Below are 23,894 nucleotides of genomic sequence, written 5' to 3'. Positions count from 1 at the left end.
CTTCTCAGAATTGTTTAGATGAACTGTGATATGCTGCTGCCTGTAATGTTCTGCCCAGAAATAGTTTTTTACTGGCTCATTGGATGCACACCCATTTTGGTTGCATCTCCTTGCACAGAGCTGGTTGTTTGTGTGTGTGTAGTGAGAGAAGTTGTTCCCCTGCCATGTGAGGGTCGTGCCTGTGTGAAAGGAGGCTGTGGCCTGAATTCACGGGCCTATTGTTCCTCTGCCGCGTCACTGCCTGGCAGAGCTGAGCTGGTGGGGAGGGAGTCTACTGTGCCAAAATGCATGCAAGGCTTTTGGGATTCCAACAAATACCCCCAGGAGTGTGGAGGAGAGGGTCAGTGTGCTCAAGACTATGATGTACCGCAGCTTTAAGACCAGGGGCAGAAAGCTAAGGATTTAACTCACTCACACCGAGACTTAGGAAATATGTGGTTTCTCCACTCAATAGGCCGTTTTGGGTTGGTACATTGCTTTTAAACATCCAACAGAGTAGGGAGTACTGGCAAGTACAGTCAAAGTATTTAACATGGACTTACTGTCCAGTGGCGTAGTCTGCTCAGGTTGCAAGTGGCACTGGTCACTCTCCCTCCATCAGGATCTGACCTCAGCTCTGACATTCAAAGCCCAGTCATTTGACTGTGATTTTTCCCCAGCCCGACCAGGCATCATGATTCCCCAAGGTCTGGCTTTCGTCCAAGAGTGAAAAGAAGTACTATGCTCAATGTGAGTGTTTTGTCCTACCATATTGACTTTCTGAAGGGTCTTTTGATATTATAAATCACTCTGGATGGCCTCACATCAACCATTTAAGATCATAATAGAGGCCTCCCGGGTGGCGCAGTGGTCTAAGGCACTGCATCGCAGTGCTAGCTGTGCCACCAGAGACTCTGGGTTTGAGCCATGGCTCTGTCGCAGCCGCCCGCGCCCGGGAGGTCCATGGGGCGATGCACAATTGGCCCAGCGTTGTCCGGGTTAGGGAGGGTTTGGCTGGCAGGGTTATCCTTGTCTCATCGTGCACTAGCAACTCCTGTGGCAGGCTGGGCACAGTGCACGCTGACCAGGTTGCCAGGTGTACGGTGTTTCCTCCGACACAGTGGTGCGGCTGGCTTCCGGGTTGGATGTGCGTTGTGTCAAGAAGCAGTGCGGCTAGGTTGGGTTGTGTTTCGGAGGAAGCATGGCTCTCGACCTTCGTCTCTCCCGAGTCCGTACGGGAGTTGCAGCGATGAGACAAGACTGTAACTACCAATTGGATACCATGAAATTGGGGAGAAAAAAGGGGGTAAAAAAAAATATCATAATAGAGTACTGTGTGTGTGGACTTTGACATTGTGTCATCCCACTTCCCAGTGGCCTTCTTTTGAAGCCACTGGCCTTCTGGCGATGTGCTACACAATAATAATGCCACATTCTGGGGAGGCTTGGAGGTTTGTGACGGTAAATGTTAATTCTCTGGTTCCATTTTTTTGGACACAAAAGGGCCAGTTTCCCACAAAGCTCTACTGTGACTGCCTTCTCACTGCACTGGCCTATTTCATTCTCTATTAAACCCAAACATCCCTGAAATCCTATCATTTGGCCATTTAAAAAGGTCTCTGTTTTCATGTCCCGAAGGACAAGACAAGATTTGATGGCTGGCATCTTATTGTGACTGGAGAGATGCCAGTGCTCCTCAAGCAGCAAGTTTTAATTTCCACTGCAAGCTTTTCTCCCAAGCCATCACAAAGTCTTTACTAGGCAGACCGTAGTCTATGTGCCTTTTGTTGGAGAGCGACGCTATTGTAATGCATACCTTCTTGCTGGTGAAACAAACTAAGGCTTATTCATTGCCAGAGAAGAGCTTGAGTGATCTGTGGTGCTATTTATCTTCCTTGAAGACAGAATACATGGTGTTGAATACCGTTAACCTGATATCACACAGGATATGATCCGTTCCTGGAAGGACCTTGGTCATCTTTATGCTTCTATTTAGTCACGATTGCCTATCTTGACTTCACCTCTTATCCCATGTTTACATTCCATTGGGGAGAGCACATGGATGGAAGTCATTTGAAAACAGGACCATAATGCTATGAGGCTGCATCAACCTTGGCTCACAGTACCCTCTAACTAAGGTAGTCTGAAGTAAACAATTATGAATTATGTGATGTTGATTTTATTCACATGTGATTGTGGCCAGTATGTGTCTGTTTGAACGATGTCACCATCAGTGTGTTGTTGTAGCTGGGGTAGAGGGATATCCTGTGTTTCTCTGCATCCTGGCCTATGTCCTGGGTTAGTTAGGGGGAACACTCTGCCCCTCAGCTCCTAACTAAAGCCTTTTTGTCAGGGATGCTGCTGGGACATTATAGCAACTTGACAATGTGTCAGCTCAATCAAAGAAGTGTTGCTTTGTACCTTTCCCAAGGCCATGGTAGAGCAGAGGGAGCAGAACACTGTGCTCTACTATAGTTACTTATTTTTTTATTTTTTTTGCAATCTTACACTGTGAGTGTTACTGTCTGAAATAGGTATTATTTCTAAATCCGTGTGAATGCTTCATGCCCACAACAGTGCACTCATATAAAAGGTTGTGTTCACTGTTGTAAATGCATGTGATAGTAAACACATAAAATGTGTTTAGGGGTGTGCCAGGACTTTTACATTAATCGCTGTAGTATAGATGACACCAGTTTGTCCGTGACAACCAATCAGAGGGTATGCTACTCACTGACAAGGGCATGAGTACACCACTATCTTTATTTTCAGGATTTGTTTAAAAATAACATTTTGATTCAGTTAGTCAGATTATACTTTTTTGATGCATTGTGGATTTAGAGTGGATTAACTGCCTTGTCATTTAAAAAATGTTATATTTATGTGCCTATAAATGTGATTAGAAGGGGGCCCTGCTGGGTGTGGGATTACCCTGGCAGGTTTCTTATGGACCGTAATTGGTGCAAGAATATCTGCAAACTCCATTGTTTGTTCCCTGGGCTCCAAAGCAGATTCAGCAGGGGTTTGTGTATGTTCCCAGTGACCCGAGAGCACCCTGAAAAAGCTGATTGATTTGAATCTGAGCTCACACACTGGGCGATGCATACTTCACTGCATTGTTAGAGCCACTCTTTTTACTGGCCGCACAATGGTAGTTAATGCCTGACTATAGACAAACAGTTTAAGAGTGCACAAGACAGCCCTTGAAATCAAACTCCCAAATTGTTAATTTTGAGGCTTTGTAACAGTCTGAGTGAGTACAAAATGTCAAACACAAGGAACAATGATCACCAGGGCACCCTGTGAATTTCCACCACCCATGGGTCTTTCTCCCCCTCACCCTCTGAGTGGTAGTGCCCAGACTGGACTCTCAAAGAACCCAGGGTGGGAAATGGGACAGTGAAAGAGGGGGTGAGGGGATGTTTGTATGAGAAAAAACTGAGAACTCAACTCTACATTTTCTGTATGTTCACCTCCCCCTCAACCTGCCCTCTACCCACAGCCCCAGTTGATTACATTTTGAATACAGAGATGATACTACAATCTTCACATATTCCAGCTAAGTAGGCTAAGTGACCTGTAAAACAGTGATGTTTTTCACAAGCTTCTACCCCCTGCTGTCCTTGGATTCTGTAAAGTCCCAGACCGGTGAAAGATGCCTAATGTTTTGAAAGAGATAAGACTGCCTTTGTTGACATATTTTTTTGTGTGGGAATATCCTCGTCTGGTTTATAGGTAATTCCAGTGACACCTGTGTCGTGTCTTTGGCTATGCCGGATTAAGTGATATGACATGCTATTATATAAAATAATTTCTCCGCAATTAATATCACCTGATTGAGCTGATCATGTAAATGTAATTAACTAGAGAGTCGGGCACCACAAAATAATATTTTTTGAGCTGTTATCTTCCGAATAAACTCGTAAATACAAAATTGGGTTTAATCATTTATTTACTAAATACCTAACTAATCACACAGAATTACACATACACATAATTAAATCATAACTTGATTACAAATTACGTCATAAAGGAAAACGTCCCTAGCGGCGGAACAGATATGACAGCTTGTTACACAAAGGAAAAGGGGCTGGGTTGAGTGAAAGAGCGGGAAGACTGAGGAACAAAGGGAAGAAGCTGTGCTATCGTAAATACAGTATCTTATGTATTCTAAATTACCGCCCATTTGGAAAAGAAAAATGCAATAAATATTTACTTTGAGCTGCGCTTCGATAGGTTGGTGGTAGATAGAAGGCCATGTTGCCCAACCGAGTCCTTTGAAGAATGTCTCTGGTGGTCAATTGGATACGTTGTAGTAATGTTGTTGTGTGGTAGACGGAATACTCTGTCTGTTCCTTCCTAACCTGCGGTTGCAGCTGCGGTTGCTAACTCAACGGCTAGGAGGTATCACTTCTGTAGTGAATAAGAGTTCAAAGTTCATACCATCCGCAACCAAAGCTCACGCTGATGTTGGCTTCGTTCTGTAGTTATTATCTGAACCATTCTGACATAGGACCGTCGTCCTACATCCCCGGAACAGGAAGTTCTATTGTCGTCAAGGGCTTATATAGGAAGGGAGAGGAGAGTTTTATAGCCCATTTCCCTTCACAGGGCTGCTCAATCAGTGGCCCGCCCTATCTTATGAAAACCCACATCTCACATTTTAGAAGCTAAAATCACATTTCATCCCGTCACAAATAATTTCATATTCAAACATTTAAATTGAACAACAATTCCATGTGAATCCGATAACTCTGATGTGTAGACTTTCCACTGTAGAGTTTGTCATCTTATCATTGATGAGAATGTCTCAGATGACAACCAAACTGACATCATATTCATTAAGTACCACCGCATATGTTCAATTGTTCGGATTACCAGAATATAGTTCATTTCCCCCCACCTAATGATGTTCCCAGAATCTCTATGTTAACCAAGGGTTTTGCAAATGTAACCTCAGTAGGGTAGAGAGAGGAAAAAGGGGGCAAGAGGTATTTATGACTGTCATAAACCTACCCTCCAGGCCAACATCATGACAGCTGCATATCAGTGAGTCTGTGTACTTGCAGGCTCCTCCTGTGCCCCAGCTGACCCAGGCAGGGATAAGGGTGTCGGGGAGGGGAACAGGCCCAACAGGCCTCAGTGGGTCCTGGAGGTGGTATGGTTAATGATCTGTCTTCTCTGCTCTCCCCTCCACTGGGTGACCTTAACCCCTCGCCTACCACCCTCCGCTCAAACACTGGAACACCAAGCCTCAGTGACCAATGAGGGTCCTCCACTTCACCCAGTGGTGAGGGGATGAGTGAGGGGGCGAGGTGGTCGGACTTTGGACGCTTTCAGCTCTGTGGACAGATAATGAGTCACTAAGGGACCATAGTACAGTGGTTCTAATGACATATGAGGGGATTCAAACACATTCCCAAGCACTAAGTCAGATTCCTTTTAAGACACCCATTTAGTAAGATATATGTATCTAAACCTATGACTAATGATCACAGGTCTTGTAATTGAAGTAGTTTCATGTCATTAGCTGTCTGCTATTTATCATGCTGTTTCATTAGTGAATGGTTTTCACTCTCCACTGAGGGAGTCAGCGTTGGTGCTCACCTGGAGCACTGTGTGTGTGTGTGTGTGTGTGTGTGTGTGTGTGTGTGTGTGTGTGTGTGTGTGTGTGTGTGTGTGTGTGTGTGTGTGTGTGTGTGTGTGTGTGTGTGTGTGTGTGTGTGTGTGTGTGTGTGTGTGTGTGTGTGTGTGTGTGTGTGTGTGTGTGAGTGAAACAGATGTGTCAGTGTGCGTGCGTCAAGTGGGAGTGGAGTATGTGACTGGTACGTGCGTCAGGTGTGTGCAGTGTGTGTGTACACAGGCTTCTCTTGGAACTGTCCAGTGAGAGGTGCCTGCCTGCTTGTCCAGGCGAGGCAAAGGGGAATTGAACCACAGTGTGTTAATCTGCACCGTTTGCCTCTAATCACCCTGGGAGCAGACATTCTTCCTCATAATGAACATGCTAAGTCCCTCCCTGCCTGCATACTGTATAACAAGAATGGGGAGAAAACTGATAGCCTATATTATAAACTGGGTGGTTCGAGCTCTGAATGCTGATTGGCTGTATACCACGGGTATGACAACTTGTATTTTTACTGTTCTAATTACGTTGGTAACCAGTTTATAATAGCAATAAGGCACGTCAGGCGTTTGTGATATATGGCCAATATACCATGGCTAAGGGCTATATCCAGGCACTCCGCATTGCATCATGCATAAGAACAGCCCTTAGCCGTGGTATATTGGCCATATACCACACGCCCTCGTGCATTATTGCTTAAATATCACCTGTGTTTACAGAATCATATTTAGTCAATTAAATATAGGCCCAGTACTGTAACGAGAAAGGCCAGGCGCCACGTGATCTGACTAGGAAAAAATCTGGGCCTTGGGTATAACTTTTATCTAGGGCTTCCAGTTTTTCCTGGTTAGGGAAAATTCTGGCCCTTTGTATCAGTAATGAACTCTATATGGATGTCAGTTCCTGGTTGTTTCTGTGGAGGCGTGCAGCACGGGCATTTCTCACTGTAGTAAACAGAACAAGAAACTGTCAAACCTGTTGTCTGGCATTCTGTCAAGCATTGCCTCATTTCCAGATATTCTCGTTTCTGAACAAATGTGTGGGAGCCTGGCTGCTACAATATCTTCATAAACTGTCACTTTCAGGATATAAAGTAAATCCCTTTCTGACAGCGTCATCACAGCAAAACCTGCTATCTGTTTTTCTATGCAAAACTTAATGCGGGCCTAGATAGAGTGCTGTGTGTTGTTGTCAGCTAAGAGGTTACAAAAAGACAGAATTCAGGTTTCCCAGAGTGCATTGACTGCTCTCCCTTAGGACAGCAGCAACCCAGACAGGCTAACCAGGGCAGGCTCTCCATTGATAAAACTGGGCAGAGGCAAAGCACACAGGGACCTCCTTTCACACTGTCCTGCCCCAGCAGCCAAATTCATACAAAGACAGGCTGCCACCAACAGTGGGTCATCTAATTATGGAATTTGATCCTGTTTAGTGACAAGCGGTGAACAAGCGAGAGCCATGAGGCTTAAGCAGCAGCCCCACAACTGTACAACTCTGGCAGGTAAAGCCATTGAGACATTGGTGTTGGTCACGCTCTGGGGACAGATTTACTGGACTGGACCATTCACCTCAATCGCCCCAGCCTTTTGCGGGTGACATGCTGTCTTTGTGTGGGCCAAGCTACATCAGTTCAATGGGAAGTGAATAGAGGCTTAGATTTATTGTCATGCATCCACCTCTTAAATCCCCTTGAGCTTGTTATGAAGGAATTGTTTTGGGAGTCTCTTTGCAGAGGAGTTGTGAAGGATTTTGAGTTGCCTTGTAAATAAGACCGTAGACTTTTGTTTTTAACCAGTTGTCAAGCCAGTATTGCGTCCTTTTCTGTGCAACGTTGCATCTTTCGACCCTGTATTTACTTTGCACTGTCTGTCTGCTCTCCAGAGCAGTGCTGCAGTGAGCAAGGAGAAGGCTGAAGTGGAGGCAGCCAAGGGAGCAATGGAGGGCCAGGCGGGACGTCTTAGCCAGGAGGCCGAGAAGCTGAGAAAGCGGGCACAGGAGCTGGAGAACGAAGTGGCCAAACTCAACCGCATCATCGATGATGCCAAGCTACAGGAGAGCAAGCTGGGGGACAGAGTCGGCCGGCTTGAGGTGAGGAATAGAGAAACTTAGAATTTGTATAATCAATCAGATGTTGACTGAATTATAGTGCATAAAACATTTACTGGCATGGACAAATAATTAATGGAGTTCAGAGATTTTGGTGGGAATGCAGGTATAAAATGTATTGCCAAACACTTGCTCTGTCTACCCTATACCCTTGGATTAAAAATAAACACGCATGGCTCTAGATTACACCTATCTAAACATACTTTACATTGTTTGCGAGATCAGACATAATATCACTATAATCTAAAGTGTTCATTTTCAGAAGTGGCTTTCATTCCAGTGCATGTAATTTGTTAACATTTCAACTGTATTCAATTATTTCTTTCTTAGCTTTAGTGTTCTTATAGTTGCAACGGAAAGATAATGTATTCCATTCAGCCCATTTCAGGCATTACCGGAGTGTGTTTGACAGGTCATTACAAACATTTCTGTGGTCGTAACGTTAACCAATAAAACAAATAGGCACAAGCAAAGTATGAAAGAGTCAAATGAAAGCAATCAATCCAGCAAGATTTAAGTTACAAGTGGATTTTGCGTTCCTCTAACACAGGAAATAGATGGCTGAAAAAGACAGATCCTCGGGTGTAACATGAGCTGCTAGTTATATAAAGGAGAGCCACTGTAAACTGCACAGGAGTGTCAATCAGATTGACAGTAATACAACTTTTCACATTGAAGATCAGATCTGTTACCTATTGTCTAATGCTGGTGTGTGCATATGTGTATGTGTGAGCTCACAGAGAGAGAAGAGGCAGCTAGAAGAGTCTTTGGAAGAAATCAAGGAGCAGGAGGAGGAGATGTCACGTGCCAACCGTGCTCTGACCACGCGGTTAGAGGATGTACAGGTAAGATTGACCAGGCTTTGACCACACGGTTAGAGGATGTACAGGTAAGATTGACCAGGCTTTGACCACACGGTTAGAGGATGTACAGGTAAGATTGACCAGGCTTTGACCATATGGTTAGAGGATGTACAGGTAAGATTGACCAGGCTTTGACCACACGGTTAGAGGATGTACAGGTAAGATTGACCAGGCTTTGACCACACGGTTAGAGGATGTACAGGTTAGATTGACCAGGCTTTGACCACATGGTTAGAGGATGTACAGGTAAGATTGACCAGGCTTTGACCACATGGTTAGAGGATGTACAGGTAAGATTGACCAGGCTTTGACCATATGGTTAGAGGATGTACAGGTTAGATTGACCAGGCTTTGACCACATGGTTAGAGGATGTACAGGTTAGATTGACCAGGCTTTGACCACACGGTTAGAGGATGTACAGGTAAGATTGACCAGGCTTTGACCACATGGTTAGAGGATGTACAGGTAAGATTGACCAGGCTTTGACCACACGGTTAGAGGATGTACAGGTAAGATTGACCAGGCTTTGACCACACGGTTAGAGGATGTACAGGTTAGATTGACCAGGCTTTGACCACACAGTTAGAGGATGTACAGGTAAGATTGACCAGACTTTGACCACACGGTTAGAGGATGTACAGGTAAGATTGACCAGGCTTTGACCACATGGTTAGAGGATGTACAGTTAAGATTGACCAGGCTTTGACTACAAGCTCGGGATAATTTACTGGTGAGAATAATAAAGCAGAAGTGCTGGTCCTCCTTACCATTTTGACCCATCTTTCTAAACTCTTTCTGTTACAGAGGAACTTGACCAAGCTGAACCATGACCACAGAGAGCTGGAGGAGAGGCTGAAGGAGGAGAGGAGTCAAAAAGAACAGTTCAAGAACACTAAGAATGAGATAGAGGACGAGAGGAGTCTGCTGGACCGCACAGTGGAGAAACTACAGAGGGAGGTGAGTGGACCAACTAAAGGCCTTCGGACATCCTTGCTTTAGTCAATCAAATATCACACCACAGGCATGTGTCAGTGTGTGCATGCATGTCTGTTTGTTAGCAAGGCTAACTCTACCTTCTCCCTGTAGATGAGTGAGATCGTGGAGGCCTCTCAGTCGTCCACCCAGGAGCTGCAGGAGCAGATAAATGTGTACAAGGAGAAGAACCGTCGGGAGATGGCTGAGCTTCAGAGACAGCTGAGGGAACGGGGTGTGGAGCTGGACAAGTCCCGTCTGGCTGCTAAGTCCCTACAGGAGGAGGTGGGTTGGCCAGTGCTCCCCATGACAATGGAGGATGACCCATTGTCCTGACTCAGTGTGTTGTAAACCCCAACTCAGGGTTTGTACAGTGAGGTCATGGCTTTGGAATGTGTGTCCTCTCCCCTCTTATACTTCCCTTTTGCCCTGAACTGGACCGGAAGGTCACAGCTGTAGAGATGCCTGGTGGCCTGGTGGTATTACAGGGTTAAATAGGTTAGATAATGTATCTTTTCATAGATATCTGTGGTTTAGCATGAAGAGTTGGAGCTCTGGAGGGTGGGAAGAGAAATCTAAATCATTGTTTTTCTATGGGTGAAGCATCAGAATGTTTCAGCGATCTAGAACTTCAGACAATAGGATGTATTTATGAACCTCTTTTAATTGAACAAAATATTAAAGTATTAGCTGTGACTTTATCTTACATCACATCCATTGTTCTCATACATTAAGGGAGTTGTAGCTAGGTAGGCTTATGGAATTTGGAGTGAGCCTCTGTAAAGTTCTTCATGGCATTTTTCCTCAATTGAGGAATTCTCCAGCTAATGTTTTTATAATTACTATGGTTCATTTTCACAATCTAGCTCTAACCCCTTAGTAGCTGTGGTCTGCCCCACATAACGTTGTTATAACCCAGGGCCACTGCTCATTGGGTGTGGTTTGACCTACTAAACACATTGGAATGTTTTTGTTGAATATGGGATAAGCATTGCTTATTTGATCTAATAATGTCCTCCCTCATTGTGTGTCTGAGTTACTAACCCCTGCAGAATGTCATTAAAGAAAACCTATTTCCTACAGCAGGTTAAAGACAGGTGGCCAGACTCAGTCCAACACAGTCCAAACTCCATTGGAATTGTGTTCACTTTTTCCATGGAAATGTGTCAGTTTTGCTGCTAAGGGTTCACCTTTGTGTTGTAGTCTACCCAGTGTAATGTATATGCACAGATGGGATATGCTGATGTATCTTTGTCCAGCTGGTCTACAGGAAGAGGGGGATGTCGTGTCTTAGTTGTGAGAGCTGGAATGACAGACCACACATCCTCCTCTCCTCCCCGCTGATCCATACACTCCTCTAAGGCCTGGTGATGAGGTCACTGTTTGATCTGCTTCAGATCTCCAGTCTGTCCCAACCCCCACATATATATTATAAGCATGCCTATTAAGACCTGCTAAAGACAAATGTATTTTCTTCTTTCATCTTCTCCACTCACCAGGCTAGTGTTTGCGAAAGTTTCTCTTAAGTCACTATTGTTAAAGGAACAGATTGTGGCCACTGCTGAAATTGCATTGCTAAAGCAGACATGACAGGTATGGATGTTACTGTAACAGTATGACATGTGTGGTTTATTTGTTCGCTGTGGCGTACTGCTAAATGAGTAGGAGCCATTCACAAAAGCTGTTCTTCATTCCCATTCTGTTTTAAAAGTATGTGTGGTGTGTGTCCTGCAGCTGAGCCATGTGGAGGAAGACCTGAGGCAGTGTAAGAGGGAAAGGGATGATGCGGTCCTCAAGGAGAAGGTCCTGGAGCAGAAAGTCTACCACCTGGAGGTGGAGGCAGAGACCAAAACCAACTCCAAGGAGGACAAAATCCGACAGGTCAAACTCATGGAGGTATGGAGGAATATCTCAGTTTAATTTCACTTTGTCTCTAAATTATATACTTTATACATGTGTTCATGGAGACTTTCTTCTGCCATTTAAAGTGTCAGCCTTTTTGTGCTGTATTAATTGGTTATCTTGTCTTCAGTCTTCAGTCTATGCTAGTCCTTCCATTTCGTCTCTGTTTGTACTCCAGTCCTGAGGAAGAAACAGTTCCCAGCCAGCACATAATGTTCTGAGAACCATGTTTCTCAGAGCTTGGTGAGAGCAGGGTTGTCCTATGGTTATTTTGCATACAACCTTCCCACAACTTTCAAGGAACCAGAGTAAAACATTCTCAGACCGTTAATAAAACCTCCTAGGAAAGCATTCAAGGAACCAGAGTAAAACATTCTCAGGAACTCCCTGCAACCAAAAAAATGCACGTTCCCAGAACAGGCAACATTTTTACTTCTGTTCTCAGAATTCGTTTTACCAAAAACATACAATCCCACAACTTCCAAGGAAACACATGTGCTAGCTGGGTTCTTACCTGAGTTTGTTATAGACAGAAGTCATGTGTACTCTGCTGTTGACTGTGGTGTGATGGCAAAACACTGCAGAAGGAAATCTAAAGCTGTCATTCAGAAAAGCAACCCCATGTTTACAGCAAGGTCAAATAATAATGTCATTGTTATTACCATTGTCAATGTTGATGCTGTGTACTGCAGGACAGAATCAATCAGCTGGAGCTGGATCTGGATGAGGAAAAGCAAAGTGGAGACCTGCTGATTGTCAGGATAGACCGAGGAAGAGAACAGGTGAGTCTATTACCACTGACCACTCGAACTGACCTCCAGTCAGTGGGGCATTCTAACATTTATTAACCGTGGTTCACCAAGGTCATTCACCAATTTGTCTCTTGACTCTCCTGTGACCGGGAGTCACACTCCTAAACTCTATTAACTTCATTATCATCTGCAAAAGACAGAAAGCATTTCAAGTACAGTCATTCCAGAGCAGCTTGGCATAATGTGACATCTAACACCCCGTATCAGTTCTTTGTGCTTGTCTGCCATCCCCTGCCGCCATTGAAAGCTCAAATACCCCCACACACAGACCTACACACCGAGCCATTCTTCATTGCGTGTGTGTGTGTGCCCCCCCGTATGGAACAGCCACCCAAAAATCCCACTATCCCAGTTAATTTGTGTTCTAGAGAGAGCAGAGTGATTATTGCCATGTAAGAGGATCTTGCATAATCGTTCAGTTTGGCAGGCTGCCTGCTCGGTGTAAAAGCGCCAATCCAATTTTCATGCATCAGTCACAAAAGACCCCTTTTAATGCACCACCTCAGCCAAAATATGCACACTGCCAAATGTATCGAGTTTATGGCTATGGAGTTCACTTAGCTGTGACTAAGGGACAAATCCAGGGACAAATCCATTTATTGTGGCTGATCATAGTTCTCACATCCTGAGGGAGTCAGACCTCAACACTGCAGCTTTCCTTCCCCTCTGATAAACCTGCTGATGTGGCCATTATAAACTCAGATTGAGATAAGAGTACATGCTCCCTGAAGAAAGGGTTGTTGTCAGAAAGGGTTGCTAACTCAGATCAGGAGACTGTTGGTTCGGTGCTTTTTCATGAGGAAGTGACATTATTCCAGATACAGTTCATGTACAGGACAAGCTTTTTCCTCTAGGATGTATTTTGTATTATTCAACACGTGCTAAGGGCATTTACCTCCAAGGTTCTGACCAGTTGCAATACCTCTGCACTGCACTTCACTGTGCTCTCATTGATTTACATACTGCCAATGCAATCATGATGCATTCTTCATGTCTAACAAAGATAGGACTAGTTCTTTTACGGTCAGGTTCACTGTCCCGCAGTAGTAAGATTAAAGGGCTAAGTCTGCACAGTCCTCCAACCTTGAAATGGATGGAAATGTAAAGACCTGAACAAAGTATGAGAGGCCTAGAAGGAATGAACAAGTACTTACATTTCCTTAAAGGCAAGAAACTCCTGGCACAGAGAAAAGAGTAGCACTAGACAAAGTGGCATCACCGCAACACTGGGTCAAGGTGAGTTGCCAAGGCAACAGTGGCATGGTGTACAGTCATAGTGAAGTGGATGGGGTTAGGATAGGAGGATGTGGTGGTCAGTGGGAGAGGGGGACGGAGAGAGTGGGGTCTGCATGGCCATGATGGCTGGAAGTGAAGGGGGGCGGGGGTGGCAGGAAGAACACCTGCGCCTCTCCTGGCACCAGGTGCTCTTCTCCTGTCTAAATGAGAGTAATCTCTCCTCCCGCCGTCTCTCACAAAGCAGATTAGTTTCTGCTGTATGTTCCAGTCTGCTGAATCAGCTCCCTCAAGCACTGCACCGGGCACACCAGTTATGTGGCCCATCGCTCATCAGAGCAGCCCACTGTCACACACTAATTGGCATAAAATATCACCCATACTAAGCTCCCCTTGCAAAAAAATGTGTCGATTAGTTGTCTTTTTCCCATCCTCATCTGTATTCCCTTCTCTTGAACTAGTGTCTCTCTCTCTCTCTCTCTCTCTCTCTCTCTCTCTCAGAGACAGTGAAGTAGTTTGTAATCATAACTAATTAAAGCAAACCAACCAGGAGTCAAATGCTGTTTATTATTCTTGGTTGCTAATCTTTCACAGAAATAGTCAAGCTTAAAAGCTAACATTTACATTTTTCTCTGTCTGGTTTTTGGAGAGAAGTTCAACTCCCTGAGGAATTGTGGGGCTTAAGTGCATTCCTAGCACTAGCTATGATAGGTTAATCTAAATATAGCTGATTTACCACTCTGAGTCTATCTGAATGTACATTACTGAGAGCTGACGTGAGATCAGTTCAAGGGAATGCAACCAAATAAGAATATCCAAAACCCCAATTAGCTACAGGAAGGCTCCTTCCACCTTGAGTAAGACACTACAACAACTGGACACCTACATATACAGGAAGGGTTCTTCCTACCGACACACAAGCAGCCTCTCATAATAATTGTGTTCTCAGAGTGTGTAACCATTGCGATGACAGTCCTCTCCGCTCTGGTTGACAGGTAGAGCAGATGAGGAATGAACTCCTGCAGGAGAGGGCTGGCAGACAGGACCTGGAGTGTGACAAGATGACTCTGGAGAGACAGGTACACACTGCTCTGTTCTGCCCACTCCTTCCTCCCTTTCTGTCTGGGGGGAAACAACAGCAGTCTATCTGTGAAAAGTACATTAGGCTCATACCAAAACATGCACTCATCTAATCCATCTCTGTCTTTTATCTTTCCTTCTCTGTCTCCATCTCTATACTCCTGCTCTGAAAATGGTCTTGTTGACCAAAACATTAGCTAAATAAAGTAGGATTAAGACTGCGTATCAAAGATGTTTCTCACACTGTTTCTAACAGAACAAGGACCTGAAGAGCAGAATAGCCCATCTGGAGGGCTCCCAGAAGTCTAACAAGGAGGGCCTGGTTAGCCAGCTGGAGAGCCGGATCCAGGAGCTGGAGGAGAGGCTGGAGGGAGAGGAGCGGTATGGTTAAGGTTGGGGTGGGGATGGGTTCCTAGCGAGAGATGGGGTTGGTTTGGGTTCCTAGAGAGAGATGGGGTTGGGGTAGGGATGGGTTCCTAGCGAGAGATGGGGTTGGGGTAGGGATGGGTTCCTAGCGAGAGATGGGGTTGGGGTAGGGATGGGTTCCTAGCGAGAGATGGGTTTGGGGTAGGGATGGGTTCCTAGCGAGAGGTGGGGTTGGGGTAGGGGTTGGAGGGAGAAGAGAGGTCCTGCTACAGGGACCAGTGCTGCCTACAGACTCATTACAGAAGCTGTCTGGCTTTCATAGTAATTAGGTCACATTGCACATTCCTTGGTTCATTGGGTTGGTTAGTTTAGTTTTACATTCTTAGGTCATACTGCATACTATGTGTAGATGTATGCAGTATGGCCAATTACCTTGTGGTTTCCAGAGCGTTCTATGTACTGCTACAGTATGTGACATGTAGCAGATCGGTAGTCTTACCCATGGTGCTGTGTTTTCTAGGGACCGTGCCAACCTGCAGCTGGTGAACCGGAGGCTGGAGAGGAAGGTGAAGGAGATGATGATGCAAGTTGATGAAGAGCACCACTCACTGCAGGATCAGAAGGACCAGGTCAGGATGCAACATGCACACATATATACACACACACACACACACACACACAGCTGTGTTAACCCTTGGTGTTCCTCTTGCAGCTGAACCTGCGTCTGAAGGCCCTGAAGAGGCAGATGGACGAGGCGGAGGAGGAGATTGACCGGCTGGAACACGGCAAGAAGAAGCTGCAGAGAGACCTGGATGAACAGCAGGAGGCCAACGAGCAGCTCCAGAGCCAGCTCAAATCCCTGCGTAGCGAGATGAGGTAAAAATGCTAAATACACACAGCTAACAGAAGACGCTAAGAACATGCTCATTCTGCTTTGGTATTTGTTCACCTAGTTAATTGTAATGCAGCTCTAGCCAGCTGAAGCGAACAGCGTGCACCAAGAGATTCCACAGTGTAAAGCACATGCTTATGAAGTTTCACAGGGCCACGCACATTATGTAAATCCACTGTAAAACATCTGAACATATTCCCTTCCACTGCTCTAGGGTATTACTCACACCTTCCTGAACAATGTAGTCTAACACGAACATAGTCAAATGCAATGTGTGTAGGCTTTAGCCCACTTTCTCTCAAACTGTAACTCTTTCATACTGTGTAAACTACCTCACCCAGCCCTCCACCCAGAATAACACTAGTTTCCCCTCCCTGAAGGCGTAAGACTAACTCTGCTCCTCTGGACGACGATGATGAGGATGACATCAGCACGGACGGAGAGACCTACTTCCGCTCTTCATCTGGCTATAAACGCTCCTCTAGCCAAGACAACATCATATCAACATTCTGTTTGTGAACCAACACAATGAAGACAATGTTACTAAAACTACAGAAGGACCAAGTGGACTGACTCCTATTCAGAGAGACCACTTTCAGGTCATGATGTGCTTTTGGAAAACTGGTCAAATAGCATAGTGATGTGTGTTTGCTCTTCCTTTCACAGTACATAGATTAATTACAATGTATTGTAAATGATTGATTATAATTTAGCAATAGTTGAATTATCAGCACAATTTCTAAGTTTTAAGTTAATCATTGCACGTGTCTTCTTACCATTTATGAATGATCCAGCAATGAGATGTAAAGGGAATCCAATTATTCACCGTGTAATGCACTGTAAAGGGCAGCATTCTGTAACCTCTTATGCCTTTTTGAAATGTATTAATCCCTCACTAGATTTTATATCCTTAATCAAATATGTCAAGCCGCTTATCAAGTCTGATAGAAACAAATGTAATTTGAAACATTCATTTTTTGTAGTGTGCATTAGAATATCAATTCAATTTTGTAATGAAGTCAGGCAGAGTGTAAGGTCTTAAATTGATTTGAGTGAAATATTTGCTATTTATTTACTGTTGAATATATGAAGAAATGGCTGAATGGAGGGCAATATGTTGTTAGGGAAATTTGTATGAGGGATTCCTCTTTATACAGATGCTTTTTTGTGTCTTAAAAAAAACAACCTGAATAAGGAATAGTAATCCATCCATCTCTGTTTTATCCCTTCTGTTTTCAGGTTTATGACACCTGACCTATTGCAGGATTCAACCCTGCCTTTATTAAAATAAGATACAGTAGAACTTTTATAAAGACTGGTTAGATCACCGTTCTCAAATCAAGGTTCTACTGTGTATTTTTAGTTGGGCTTTTCTACTAACTACGGGGACTGCTCTGTTACTCCTGAGATTATTGTTTAAATCGTCAATTGTCCATTTTTTTTTGCATTATAGTAATTAACACATTCCTTACTTTTGCTTAAAAGTGATTCATCTCTGTATTTCATAGAAATATGACTTCTACCAGAAACATGTTACAATGTGAGAAGAAGCTATTTATGTTTATGGTATATCCTCCAAGAACTAAACAGTGTTAATATTGGACATACGAGTCAATCTACTGTAAAATGAACAATATTTTTTGTTGTTGAATACCTGTGTTTGTATTTGCTATGTGGATCTGTGGGGAGCATATTAATATGCTATATGACCATACAGTCAGTACCTGTTATAAGCATCTGTTGTGCCTATATATTATCTGTTGGAGGGGACTGTCCTCTGTTATGCAAGATTATATGATGAGGGACTTTCTACAGGTGAGCTGTATTGACAATCGATCTGTTTAGCTACACTGTGATGATTTGCACTGTCCGAGGGATTATTTCTGAAGGCGTCCAAGGCTGTTGCCATGTGGAATGAAGAAGAGGCCTTTGGCTGTGTGCCTCCTCCGGGCGTTTTGGAGTGGGGGGGTTGGGAAGAAATACTGCCGCTACCTCTCTGTATGTACAAATCTGTACTTAGCTGAGACAAAAAACCCTGCTAAAATGAAATAAAGTTATCCTTAGTTAATCTCACATGCGTATTGTCTCTGTAAATCATACTGCTGATCACATCTGTCTCTTCTAATCTATTTAGGTACACAAAATAAGCAACTTTGGAGAGTGTTTAGTTGTATGAGGAAGTTGAAAGGATTGACCTCAGTGGTACGTCAATGCTTTATGATCCTCTCAGTGTGACCTCATTCATCCTACTTATTATTTTATCGTCTGGCCAAAGCAGCTGTGTCAATATCAGCCCCCCATATTTAATATGGAACTCAGTGGGCCAGTATTTTCCTGCTGAAGCCTATTGATCCTGTGTCCAGCATCTGACACCAAAGTACAGCAGGGCAGGTCCTCCAAAATCTCAGGGGTAAAGGACATGATTGATCCCTTGTGTTAAAGAGATATGCACCCTCCCACCATATGTGGAAACCAGGCTGCATTAGGAGATATGACTTCATTATTTTTTTTAATGAATTTTACAGTTGACTACAGAGGAAGAAAGGGTGCAGAGACAAGGCTTTCTTATCTTCTCAGCAAGGCTGGCAGGTCATTGTTCCCAGGTCGTGACCTGCATTTGTCACCATTCTGTGGAGAACAAACAAATCAACCTTTTAAATGCATGGGGATCATCTCTGGCCCCTCTGCAAACCCAAGCAGCATACACACTGGGAGTGCACTGCTCGGGGTGGGGCTTTTGTGAGGGCTTTACAGAATGACCATTCTTGAAATTCTTGTCCTGTGCTTGGTTGAACTCATGCAGTAATTGGTGAAAGAGGGAAGTGGGGAGCGGGAAACTGTTATGAGGTAGTAACTTTACAATTACAAAATATTAAGCTGTCGTGGTTGGTGGCAGTGGTGATTTTCTGTTAAAAGTATTGTACCATGATTTCAGACACTTTTTTTTAGTTCGGGTCTCAATTGTATAACTTTTATATTTTTTTAGTTGAGATTGAAGAATATCTTGTTCTTTCAGATAATATTGAACAATGAAAAGAAGTGGTCCGACCAACTATTTATAACTTTCTCAAAACTGTACATGGTACTCTGCTGCCCTCTAGCTGTAGAAATGCTAAAGGCACACGTTAGAAGGTACAACATCCGGAATGTTGGCTTTGTTTTGTCTCCTGTAATTTGTGTTCTCACATCCTCTTGATATTATTCTCTAAACTGGTAAAATGCATGCTTGCCTGTTGGTGAGATGGGAAGGAAGCATGACATGGTAAAGATGAAGAGGGGCCATTATTATCCACCCATTGTTTTAGATGGGGCAAGAAGTACATGAGTATGGAGGGAGGGAGGTCCAGATTTCAGAGAATGTTTCATTTTTCAAATGCCTGAAACAGCTTTTTCCTGCAGTCTTGTCATTTTAATAATGCACATTGATTCTTTAAGAACTTTTATGCCTTAGGAGTTTAGTACAACTACCACTGGGATGTAGTATCATAACCAAATAATTAAAGCAATTTTAGTGTCTTCTAAAGTCTAGAAACCTTGCCAGCAGGCATGACAGCTAAAATAGTTAAACTTGATTGATAGCCTGATGGCTTGGTAGCGAGTTATGAAGTTGGGAGATTGGGAACCTATCTAGGTGGCTAGCTAAAGTCAACTTCATAAAATTGCTAGGTGGCTAGTATTACAGAGAAACAACAAAACATTTTTGTTTGATTTATTAATCAATAAAAAAATCAATAGGCTACATAGCTTGAGCAAACAAATTCATAGACATACAGTACCAGTCAAAGTTTGAACACAGCTACTCATTCCAGGGTTTTTCTTTAGTTTTACTATTTCTACATTGTAGAATAATAGTGAAGACATCAAAACTATGAAATAACACATATGGAATCATGTAGTAACCAAAAAAGTGTTAAACAAATCAAAATATATTTTAGATTTTTGATTCTTCAAAGTATCGCCGTGTCTCCAGCCAGCTGTAACCATATGATCACTCGGCTATGCATGCCTCTCCCTAATGTCAATATGCCTTGTCCATTGCTGTTCTGTTTAGTGATTATTGTCTTATTTCACGGCAGAGCCTCTAGCCCTGCTCAATATGCCTTAGCTAACCCTTCAGTTTCACCTCCCACACATGCGGTGACATCACCTGGTTTAAATTATGTTTCTATAGACAATATCTCTCTCATCTTCACTCTATGCCTAGGTTTACCTCCACTGTATTCACATCCTAATATACCTTTGTCTGTACATTATGCCTTGAATATATTGCGCCCAGAAACCTGCTCCTTTTACTTTCTGTTCCGAACGTACTAGACGACCAGTTCTTATAGCCTTTAGCCGTACCCTTAACCTGCTCCTCCTCTGTTCCTCTGGTGATGTAGAGGTTAATCCAGGCCCAGCAGTGCCTAGCTCCACTCCCATTCCCCAGGCGCTCTCATTTGTTGACTTCTGTAACCGTAAAATCCTTGGTATCATGCATGTTAACATTAGAAGCCTCCTCCCCAAGTTTGTTTTATTCACTGCCTTAGCATACTCTGCCAAACCGGATGTCCTAGCCGTGTCTGAATCCCGGCTTAGGAAGACCACCAAAACCCCTGAAATTTCCATCCCTAACTATAACATTTTCCGTCAAGATAGAACTGCCTAAGGGGGCAGAGATAGCCTGCAGAGTTATGTCATACTAATCCAGGTCTGTGCCCAAACAATTCAAGCTTCTACTTCTAAAAATCCACCTTTCCAGAAACAAGTCTCTCACTGTTGCCGCTTGCTATAGACCACCCTCTGTCCCCAACTGTGCCCTGGACACCATATGTGAATTGATTGCCCCCCATCTATCTTCAGAGCTCGTACTGCTAGGTGACTTGAACTTGGACATGCTTAATTAACACCCCGGCCATCCTACAATCTGAGATAGATGCCCTCAACCTCACACAAATTATCAATGAACCTACCAGGTACAACCCCAAATCCGTAAACATGGGCACCCTCCTTAATATCATCCTAACCAACTTGCCCTACAAATACACCTCTTCTGTCTTGAACCAAAATCTCAGCGATTACTGCCTCATTGCCTGCATCCTTAAAGGGTCTGTGGTCAAATGACCACCCCTCATCACTGTCAAACACTCCCTATAACACTTCAGCGAGCAGGCCTTTCTAATCGACCTGTCCCGGGTATCCTGGAAGGATATTGACCTCATCCCGTCAGTAGAGGATGCCTGGTTATTCTTTAAAGGTGCCTTCCTCACCATCTTAAATAAGCAGGCCCCATTCAAAAAAATGTAGAACCAGGAACAGATATAGTCCTTGGTTCACTCCAGACCTGACTGCCCTTGACCAGCACAAAAACATCCTGTGGCGTACTGCATTAGCATCAATTAGCCCCCGCAATATGCAACTTTTCAGGGAAGTCAGGAACCAATATACACAAGCAGTTAGGAATGCTAAGGCTAGCTTTTTCAAAAATAAATTTGGAGAATAAGAGCACCTCCTTCCAGCTCCCCACTGCACTGAAGCTAGGAAACACTGTCACCACCAATAAATGCACGATAATTGAGAATTTCAATAAGCATTTTTCTACAGCTGGCCATGCTTTTCACCTGGCTACCCCTACCCCGGTCAACTAATTCCTACTTTGGCCGCCTTTCCTTCCAGTTCTCTGCTGCCAATGACTGGAACGAAAATTGCTGAAGCTGGAGACTCTTATTTCCCTCACTAACTTCAAGCACCAGCTGTCAGAGCAGCTCGCAGATCATTGCACCTGTATATAGCCCATCTGTAAATAGCCCATCCAATCTACCTCATCTCCATACTGTATTTATTTTGCTCCTTTGTACCCCAGTATCTCTACTTGCACATTCATCTTCTGCACATCTATCACTCCAGTGTTTATTTGCTATATCGTAATTACCTCGCCACTATAGCCTAATTGATTGCCTTACCTCCCTTACCTCATTTGCACACACTGTATGCACAATGTACCTTTTCTCTATTATATGAGACTAGAATTGAGCTTTTTGGCCATCAAGGAAAACGCTATGTCTGGCGCAAACCCAACACCTTTCATCACCCCGAGAACACCATTCCCACAGTGAAGCATGGTGGTGGCAGCATCATGCTGTGGGGATGTTTTTCATTGGCAGGGACTGGGAAACTGGTCAGAATTAAGGAATGATGGATTGCGCTAAATACAGGGAAATTCTTAACGGTAACCTGTTTGTCTTCCAGAGATTTGAGACTGGGACGGAGGTTCACCTTCCAGCAGGACAATGACCCTAAGCATACTACTAAAGCAACACTTGAATGGTTTAAGAGGAAACACTTAAATGTCTTGGAATGGCCTAGTCAAAGCCCAGACCTCAATCCAATTGAGAATCTGTGGTATTACTTAAAGATTGCTGTACACCAGCGGAACCTATCCAACTTCAAGGAGCTGGAGCAGTTTTGCCTTGAAGATTGGGCAAAAATCCCAGTGCCTAGATGTGCCAAGCTTATAGAGACATACCCCAAGAGACTTGGAGCTGTAATTGCTGCAAATGGTGGCTTTACAAAGTATTGACTTTGGGGGGTGAATAGGTATGCACAAGTTTTCAACTTTGTCTTATTTCTTGTTTGTTTCACAATAAAAAATATTTTGTATCTTCAAAGTGGTAGGCATATTGTGTAAATCAAAAGATACAAACCCCCCAAAAATCTATTTTAATTCCAGGTTGTATGTCAACAAAATATGAAAAATGCCAAGGAGTGAATACTTTCGCAAGCCACTGTATAGCCTTGTTATTGTTATTCTAATTGTGTTACTTTTTATTATTACTTTGTATTTTAGTCTACTTGGTAAATATTTTCTTAACTCTTCTTGAACTGCATTGTTGGTTAAGGGCTTGTAAGTAAGCACTTCACGATAAAGTCTACACTTGTATTCGGCGTATGCAACAAATAAAGTTTGATTTGATTTTAATCAAGTGCCTTCCAGAAGCAAGACACTAAGATTACAATCAACACACCTTACCTGACATATAGTACTCATGGGATAGTGAAATATGGCATCTGAGTTTGATACATGACTGTGTTACTTTAATAAGTGATCTGTATAGCATGAAAGGGTGGCCATACTAGGTGGCTGGTTGACTGATTGCAGAAGTTAACAAAACCATTTGTTTGTTGTGTGGTTAATGGTTAACCTAAACATGTGGAAATAGCACTCATACTATTCAGAGAATTGACTTACTTTACATATTGGCACATCTTTGTTGAAACATATTTCAGTTGAACTTTTCTATGCCTCCACTCATTGCCTATGTATAACATGACCTGTTACACAATTGGTTTTACTATGAGACCAAAGAAAATACCCTGAACATTAGTTTAGTTTCTATGTGTCTGTTTCTGCTGAGGGAGGACATAGAGTTGTGACCATATCAATGCCAGGAATGTGATCCCCCATTGTGACATAGAGAAATGTGTTAACTACTTTATGCATTTTTCTCAAGGAAGTTACAGTAGTGTATTTATCTGTATTTTCACATTCACTGCAAACTCTGGAAGGATCAGCAACCCCTCTTTGTCAAAACCTCCTCCCATAATGATCAAATATCCCCTATCACTTTTTAAATGAGCAGCTTACCATATCATCAACACATTTCACCCCAAGCCTTAATAAAACACTATCGAAACCTGAATATAAGCAAACAGATCTGTTTGCTTATATTCAGGTTTCGATACAACCTTACTGTAATTCAACTCACACATGATTACCCACAAACCATTCAATCTCTATACTACAGACACTCAATACTTCTACAGAACCAGAAGCAGTCCTGCCTAGCCTGGCTACCTACAGTAATGACCTGCCATGAGAGAGAATATAATGTGTCTCTCTAGCCCAGTTTATACCTTGTGCTAACATGCATCCTTTGTCCTGATCTTGTCCACATTCTGAATGTGCACACATTTTTAAGACAGGTGTAGACGATTAAAGAACGCATTGTGATCTGAATACCGCCTCTGGACGTAGTCAGGGACCCATTGTATCTGGATATCAGTCAAGTGTAAACAGATCTGGATG

The 23,894-nt window shown here is 43.4% G+C and overlaps 1 protein-coding gene across 1 annotated transcript in view; it reads left to right on the top strand.

The window, feature by feature from the left end:
• LOC110526418 (cingulin-like protein 1) overlaps window positions 1-17,902 on the top strand; it is a 31,500-nt gene extending 13,598 nt beyond the window's left edge. The window contains exons 9-19 of the mRNA XM_036980808.1: window positions 7,484-7,690; window positions 8,449-8,553; window positions 9,377-9,529; window positions 9,659-9,829; window positions 11,279-11,440; window positions 12,139-12,228; window positions 14,487-14,570; window positions 14,828-14,952; window positions 15,458-15,566; window positions 15,650-15,813; window positions 16,210-17,902. Of these exons, the coding sequence (XP_036836703.1) occupies window positions 7,484-7,690; window positions 8,449-8,553; window positions 9,377-9,529; window positions 9,659-9,829; window positions 11,279-11,440; window positions 12,139-12,228; window positions 14,487-14,570; window positions 14,828-14,952; window positions 15,458-15,566; window positions 15,650-15,813; window positions 16,210-16,348 (1,509 nt within the window). The 3' untranslated portion in view covers window positions 16,349-17,902. The remainder of the gene's footprint in view (window positions 1-7,483; window positions 7,691-8,448; window positions 8,554-9,376; window positions 9,530-9,658; window positions 9,830-11,278; window positions 11,441-12,138; window positions 12,229-14,486; window positions 14,571-14,827; window positions 14,953-15,457; window positions 15,567-15,649; window positions 15,814-16,209) is intronic.
• Window positions 17,903-23,894: the final 5,992 nt, after the last annotated feature.

This window comes from Oncorhynchus mykiss, chromosome 6 (assembly GCF_013265735.2).
Source record: "Oncorhynchus mykiss isolate Arlee chromosome 6, USDA_OmykA_1.1, whole genome shotgun sequence".
NCBI classification, from domain to species: domain Eukaryota; kingdom Metazoa; phylum Chordata; class Actinopteri; order Salmoniformes; family Salmonidae; genus Oncorhynchus; species Oncorhynchus mykiss.
The sequence above is the reverse complement of the archived record's forward strand: the minus strand, read 5'-3'. Positions and strand labels throughout refer to the sequence as shown.